Source organism: Trematomus bernacchii, unplaced genomic scaffold (assembly GCF_902827165.1).
Source record: "Trematomus bernacchii unplaced genomic scaffold, fTreBer1.1, whole genome shotgun sequence".
NCBI lineage: Eukaryota > Metazoa > Chordata > Actinopteri > Perciformes > Nototheniidae > Trematomus > Trematomus bernacchii.
Window position 1 is genome coordinate 898336 of NW_022987549.1, and position 8455 is coordinate 906790.

The 8455-nt window shown below is 43.1% G+C and overlaps 1 protein-coding gene across 1 annotated transcript in view; it reads right to left on the reverse strand.

The window, feature by feature from the left end:
* Positions 1-8455, reverse strand: part of caska (calcium/calmodulin-dependent serine protein kinase a) — a 174863-nt gene that overhangs the window by 83566 nt on the left and 82842 nt on the right. The window contains 3 exon segments of the mRNA XM_034123649.1: positions 770-842; positions 5380-5457; positions 7738-7843. Coding sequence (XP_033979540.1) covers positions 770-842; positions 5380-5457; positions 7738-7843 — 257 coding nt within the window.

Below are 8455 nucleotides of genomic sequence, written 5' to 3' on the forward strand. Positions count from 1 at the left end.
GTAGTTCTAGCCCTCTTGCCAGCGCTCCTCTCTCTAGTTTAGCATACTCAGCCCGACTCAGCCCTGTTTGTTGGCCCCGATAGAACCACAATTTTCTAGGGCCAGAAAAGAGGGGAAAAAGTGGCCCCGCGCCGTGCCGCGCCGGAACGAGGCCTAGTGGAAGCACAACCAAAAAAGTGGACGGCACGACACGGCACGCTTAAAGCGAGCTACGCGCTGCAATGGAAATGCGCCATTAGTAAACTGTGCAAAATAAGACATTTACAATTGTTAACTTGAAGATTACAGTGTATTTTTATATTTCATACCCTCGTGTCTAGTCCAGAACACAGTACACCTGTTCATCTGATTGTTACGTTTTGAATATTTACAGGGACTGCTGCAAAAACCAAGCACCTCACGCTTTTAGGGAGTTTTAAAATAATTAATATTTATAATTGTGGGTCCAAAGAGGCTGATTTAAACACGACAGTTCCTGTGTCTGCCGGAGAGAGGGGAGTTTTTCCCAAAGCTTGCAGAATACACACCTCTGCATGAGGTAAACACTGCACGTCTACCTCTTTGTTTGTTGTTGTTGTTGTTGTCCGATCTGGGACCTTGTACCGGTGACCCTTCAATTCCCAAACCAAGCCCCTACAGACTGACCTCCAAAAGACACATTTATTCAGTGCACAGATGCAGATAAGGACTTGTTCTCCTCAGCAGCAACCTTCCCTCTGCAGCTGCAACACTGGGAGGGTGCATTCAAGTGTCAAATATATATAAGTACCTTGACGTCTCTGTGGATGACGTTGTTGTCGTGGCAGTAACGCAGCGCCTCGAGGATCTGCCTCATGTAGTGACTAAAGGAGGGACGCAATACAGTTATTATTATTATATCACGGTGGTAACATTTAGAGGGATATTGTGAAGTGAAACAGACAGGAGTCCCAGCAAAACATCTATTAGCCACAACATAATATCAATGTAAGTGCATGCTATAGTCAGTATATTGTCACCTCTTGCAGTGAGAACATTATACACTATATGTTTTTGACAGCTGTTTTTAAGCTCTCTTGAAAGACACCAAACTCCATTAATAAAAACAGTCATTTTAACTTATAGGACAGAGGAGTTGTTGGTTTAGCGCTGCCTCTATTGGTTGGTTAGTTAGTTAGTGTTATTGTGCGTGTTCAGTGAATGCTAAATTGCATTTTAAACCTCACAATAACACAAACAAGCCGACCTATTGAAGCAGCGTTACTCCAGCACCTCCTGTGTTCTGCTAAGTGACTGTTTTTGTGAATAGAGTCTGGTGGATTTGACATTTAGCCGTGTGAAAAGGGCTGTCTGACGCAGGGCAAGGCAGTACATATATTCGTAGTAAAGTACACTTAAACTGAAATGGTAGTTTTTGAAAGGAGCTTTAAAAATATTGTTGCTGCCCCTCTAGCTTTGGAGCAGAACCTCCTGAATACTTCTCCAAACTGGGGATGTGCAGACAGCCATCTACACCGACTGTGAACAAATACCTCGTACATCCCCACTTAAAAACTATCTAAAATGATCCCTTAAAGGGGACCTATCATGCAAAATGCACTTTTGTACGTCTTTTATACATGAATATGTGTCCCCGGTGTTCCAGGGAACTCACCAAGTGTCAGAAAACACAACCCTCTCTATTTTCCTCCATACCCAAATCTCTAAAAAAGGGGCTGCAACGGATCTGATAAAAACTGATCCAGATCCAATTTGGGAAATTGTTTTTGTTTCAGCAGCATAAAAGACAATGTAAGGTTCTCTTAGGCTACAGGCATTACACTATTGACTGCTTTGGTGCAAGGTAAGGTGTCTCTTATAATGCTGTACAGAAATATAATATTTAACTTCAACCATCTCTGTGTCTGTGTTTTATTGATTGTTGTGAGTCACATGGGATCCACGACAGTTTCAACTTTTTTGTATTAAAGGTCCCCTGTTTCTCATCAATATATCACAGGTCTCAGATATATCCAGAGCCTGTCTCTGATTGGCTGAAACACCAAACAGATCATTGCAGCATTACCCATAATCCCCTCTGTTTCAGCCCTGTTTCCAAAGTGCTGATTCTCTGTCTGTTACTTTAGATGAAAATAAGGAGCCCCTCCCCACGCCCCTCTGAGAGAGATTTGGTTACAAAGAACTCAATGGTGCTCTAGGAGGAGATTCAGGTGATAAGGTGGGGGGGGGGGGGTTACCTTGGTTGCTGATTGGCTAATGGTTACACAAGACAAAACATCGTTATGACATCATCAAGTGGCCAAAATCTGATCAGCTCATTTTCAGACAGGTTTTTATAAAAATGGATCAAAAAGAGAGAGAATCTTTGTTCCTGAAACTTTCAGAGTCTCTTTAGACAGAGGGGACACATGTTGATGAAGAAGAGACATGAAGAAGAGGGGACACATGTTGATGTAGAAGAGACATGAAGAAGAGGGGACACATGTTGATGAAGAAGAGACATGAAGAAGAGGGGACACATGTTGATGAAGAAGAGACATGAAGAAGAGGGGACACATGTTGATGAAGAAGAGACATGAAGAAGAGGGGACACATGTTGATGAAGAAGAGACATGAAGAAGAGGGACACATGTTGATGAAGAAGAGACATGAAGAAGAGGGGACACATGTTGATGAAGAAGAGACATGAAGAAGAGGGGGACACATGTTGATGAAGAAGAGACATGAAGAAGAGGGGACACATGTTGATGAAGAAGAGACATGAAGAAGAGGGGACACATGTTGATGAGAGGAGACATGAAGAAGAGGGGACACATGTTGATGAGAGAGACATGAAGAAGAGGGGACACATGTTGATGTAGAAGAGACATGAAGAAGAGGGGACACATGTTGATGAAGAAGAGACATGAAGAAGAGGGGACACATGTTGATGAAGAAGAGACATGAAGAAGAGGGGACACATGTTGATGAAGAAGAGACATGAAGAAGAGGGGACACATGTTGATGAAGAAGAGACATGAAGAAGAGGGGACACATGTTGATGAAGAAGAGACATGAAGAAGAGGGGACACATGTTGATGAAGAAGAGACATGAAGAAGAGGGGACACATGTTGATGAAGAAGAGACATGAAGAAGATGGGACACATGTTGATGAAGAAGAGACATGAAGAAGAGGGGACACATGTTGATGAAGAAGAGACATGAAGAAGAGGGGACACATGTTGATGTAGAAGAGACATGAAGAAGAGGGGACACATGTTGATGTAGAAGAGACATGAAGAAGAGGGGACACATGTTGATGAAGAAGAGACATGAAGAAGAGGGGACACATGTTGATGAAGAAGAGACATGAAGAAGAGGGGACACATGTTGATGTAGAAGAGACATGAAGAAGAGGGGACACATGTTGATGTAGAAGAGACATGAAGAAGAGGGGACACATGTTGATGTAAAAGAGACATGAAGAAGAGGGGACATGTTGATGTAGAAGAGACATGAAGAAGAGGGGACACATGTTGATGTAAAAGAGACATGAAGAAGAGGGGACACATGTTGATGTAAAAGAGACATGAAGAAGAGGGGACATGTTGATGTAGAAGAGACATGAAGAAGAGGGGACATGTTGATGTAAAAGAGACATGAAGAAGAGGGGACATGTTGATGTAGAAGAGACATGAAGAAGAGGGGACACATGTTGATGAAGAAGAGACTGAAGAAGAGGGGACACATGTTGATGTAGAAGAGACATGAAGAAGAGGGGACACAGTTGATTGTAGAAGAGACATGGAAGAAGAGGGGACACATGTTGATGTAGAAGAGACATGAAGAAGAGGGGACACATGTTGATGTAGAAGAGACATGAAGAAGAGGGGGACACATGTTGATGTAGAAGAGACATGAAGAAGAGGGGACACATGTTGATGTAAGAAGACGAAAAATAAGAAGAGGGACACATGTTGATGAGAAAAGACATGAAGAAGAGGGGACACATGTTGATGAAGAAGAGACATGAAGAAGAGGGGACACAATGTTGATGAAGAAGAGACATGAAGAAGAGGGGACACATGTTGATGAAGAGAGACTGAAGAAGATGGGACACATGTTGATGAAGAAGAGACATGAAGAAGATGGGACACATGGTGATGAAGAAGAGACATGAAGAAGAGGGACACATGTTGATGTAAGAAAGAGACATGAAGAAGAGGGACACATGTTGATGTAGAAGAGACATGAAGAAGAGGGGACACATGTTGATGAAGAAGAGACTGAAGAAGAGGGGACACATGTTGATGAAGAAGAGACATGAAGAAGAGGGGACACATGTTGATGAAGAAGAGACATGAAGAAGAGGGGACACATGTTGATGAAGAAGAGACATGAAGAAGAGGGGACACATGTTGATGAAGAAGAGACATGAAGAAGAGGGGACACATGTTGATGTAAGAAGAGACATGAAGAAGAGGGGACACATGTTGATGTAGAAGAGACATGAAGAAGAGGGGGACACATGTTGATGAAGAGACACATGAGAAGAGGGGACACATGTTGAATGAGAAGAGACATGAAGAAGAGGGGACACATGTTTGATGAAGAAGAGACATGAAGAAGAGGGGACACATGTTGATGAAGAAGAGACATGAAGAAGAGGGGACACATGTTGATGAGAAGAGAGCATGAAGAAGAGGGGACACATGTTGATGAAGAGAGACATGAAGAAAGAGGGGACCCAGTGTTGATGAAGAAGAGACAGGAAGGAAGAGGGGACACATGGTGATGTAAGGAAGACAGGAAGAAGAGGGGACACATGTTGATGAAGAAGAGACATGAAGAAGAGGGGACACATGTTGATGTAGAAAGAGACATGAAGAAGAGGGGACACATGTTGATGAAGAAGAGACATGAAGAAGAGGGGACACATGTTTGAATGAAGAAGAGACATGAAGAAGAGGGGACACATGTTGATTGTAGAAGAGACATGAAGAAGAGGGGACAACATGTTGATGAAGAAGAGACATGAAGAAGAGGGGACACATGTTGATGTAGAAGAGACATGAAGAAGAGGGGACACATGTTGATGTAGAAGAGACATGAAGAAGAGGGGACACATGTTGATGAAGAAGAGGGGACACATGTTGATGTAGAAGAGACGTGAAGAAGAGGGGACACATGTTGATGTAGAAGAGACATGAAGAAGAGGGGACACATGTTGATGTAGAAGAGACATGAAGAAGAGGGGACACATGTTGATGTAGAAGAGACGTGAAGAAGTGGATTTTGCACAATAGGTGACCTTTCAAATAAGCCCTTATTCCGATGTAAAAACATTTACAAACCGATCTAATTTGACCCGATGAAATCAGCATCTTAAAGGACAGTAAATCTGAGGTGTGAGAGCTCACCTGGCCACGGCTTCACTGTAGACGAAGCCAGCGTCTGCTCTCTTCACGATCTCAAAACACAGATCTGCTCCGTCCATACTGAAGAGAGAGAGGATCAGAGTGAGGAAAGGTCAGGAGGAAAGGTCAGGAGGCAAGGTCAGGAGGCAAGGTCAGGAGGCAAGGTCAGGAGGACAGGTCAGGAGGACAGGTCAGGAGGAAAGGTCAGGAGGAAAGGTCAGGAGGAAAGGTCAGGAGGACAGGTCAGGAGGAAAGGTCAGGAGGAAAGGTCAGGAGGAAAGGTCAGGAGGCAAGGTCAGGAGGCAAGGTCAGGAGGACAGGTCAGGAGGACAGGTCAGGAGGACAGGTCAGGAGGAAAGGTCAGGAGGAAAGGTCACTCTTATTAAAACGACTGGTGGTGAAGGTGAGATGTGAGAAACTGTAGTTAAGTTTAGTCTGAGATATTTGTCCCTTGAGAGGATTTTTCATGGACATTTTTAGTCTGATAAACATCTCTTTATCCGTCTTCCTGAGATGTTAGAGCTGCTGCTTCAAACCGAGTCAATCAGGCTTTTAATTACGAATAGTTTATTTACATTTCAGTCTTTTTTACTTAATTTATGGGTGGTGAAGGTGAGATGTGAGAAACTGTAATTAAGTTTAGTCTGTGGGTTGATTCAGAAAATATCAATCAGAATCAGAAACAGTTTTATTACCAGGTACACAGATAGAAAACTATTTTAAGAAAACTACATTAATTAACTACATAATAACATTACAACATATTAAAATATAGCATTTATATTGAATATGGTTGAAATCGTAGATCACGGACACTTAGGGTTGTTATTCATTAAAACTTCTTAAATGTAATCTACTAAAACAAGTTATAGGTGTTAATGACTTTTGCACCCACTTGTAAACAAACTTGAGAAGTCAGTGTTGACTTTCTATGAAGATAATCTCTTGGAAAAGTTGGTTTTAATGTTTCTTTAGTAAAACACACACAGATGGAGAGGCTCATAATGAAGTGCAGGTGACGTCCTGTAGTTCCTCCACTAGAGGGCGCTCTTCTTGTTGCCCTACTTTAAAATACAGCTGTTACTCTTTAGTGATGTCTTTATCTACACCACACACACACACACACACACACACACACACACACACACACACACACACACACACACACACACACACACACACACACACACACACACACACACACACACACACACACACACACACACACACACACCACACACACACACACACACACACACACACACACACACACACACACACACACACACACACACACACACACACACACACACACACACACACACACACACACACACACACACACACACACACACACACACACACACACACACACACACACACACACACACACACACACACACAAATAATTTAATTGTCCGCATTAATCCACTATTTGTTTCCTCAGTTATCTATTTTGCTCTCAAAGCTCTAAAATCCACCTGCACTACCTCGTGTGTGTGCATCAGTGTGTGTGTGTGTGTGTGTGTGTGTGTGTGTGTGTGTGTGTGTGTGTGTGTGTGTGTGTGTGCATCAGTGTGTGTACAAAACACACACTGTACAGCAGAGCTCCAGGACTGTGACGACGATCCCTTTTAAAGGAGCTCTCTTGTGTTTCCTGGAGAGTTCTCCTCCCTCTCTCTGAGACGCCAGATGAAACCGTTTCGGCGATAAGAGAATTCACCGACGCAGGAATTAGTTCTGCATGAGGAGCAGAGATGAAGATACGAAGAGGAGGAAGAGGAGAAACACTGGAGGTAGAAGTGAGGAATCTTAATCTCATCTTCCTCCTTCATGAGCTGCACTCACTCGTTTTCTTACCCCTTCCTCATCCTCACCCTCAGCTATCAAGCTTTCTCATTTCTTATGCTGCACCTCACTGTCTACCTCCTCTTCATCATCACCCCTCTTCATCATCCCTCCCCTTTACACACCCTCTTCTTCAGTAGGTGCTAACCGGTGTTTAGTACAGCAGGACTTGAACTGGAAACATCTGTTAAAAGACTGGATATATTTCAATTTGCTGGACTTTTAACAGATGTTTCGGGGAAAAGAATTCCCCAAAAGCACAACTTGCTCTATAGCTAACACAGAACATTTTAGGATTTCTCCCATTTGTTCGGGACATGTTGACCGGCACGATAAACGGAAACGATGGCGTACATGTACTTTTACAATTATTTGTTTATTCCGTCTTACTTTATCTGAGAATATGTACGCCAAAAGCTGAGTGTGGAGGAAACTTCTGTGTAGCAATGAGGAAACTCTTTGTGTTGGAGGTTTTAATGTGACTTGTATGTGATTTGCCCGATGGAGACTTACTATTCGAACACCATGTAGAGCATCCCATCGGAGCTGTAGGTCTCCAGCAGCTCCACGATGTGAGGATGCTTCAGCATGTGGCAGATACTGGCCTCCCTCTTCAGATCTGAAACAGAGAGAGAGACATGAGGATACGTGGCATAAAGAGTACACACATCCTTTACTCAAGTAGAAGTACACACATCCTTTACTCAAGTAGAAGTACACACATCCTTTACTCAAGTAGAAGTACAGATACTCGTGTTTAAAAATACTCTGGTGAAAGTAGAAGTACTGACTAAACTTCTTTACTCAAGTAAAAGTAAAGAAGTATGGGCTTTGAAATGTACTTAAAGGGGACCTATCATGCAAAATGCACTTGTGTACGTCTTTTCTACATGAATATGTGTCCCCGGTGTTCCAGGGAACTCACCAAGTGTCAGAAAACACAACCCTCTCTATTTTCCTCCATACCCAAATCTCTAAAAAAGGGGCTGCAACGGATCTGATCAAAACTGATCCAGATTTGAACACTGTCCTGACGTCAGGACGGTGGCGCTACGGCTATTGGGCCAACTCCACCAATCAGGAGGAGACAGCCATGGCCATTGCCGTTCCAAAGCGCTGGAGACGCTGTAGTGCATATGCCAGGCCTGTAGATGGTGCTGTTCTCACAGAATCTGCCCTTACAAAAACAGAGCTAAAAAATGTCAAATTAAGCAAAATGAGGCATGGCTAA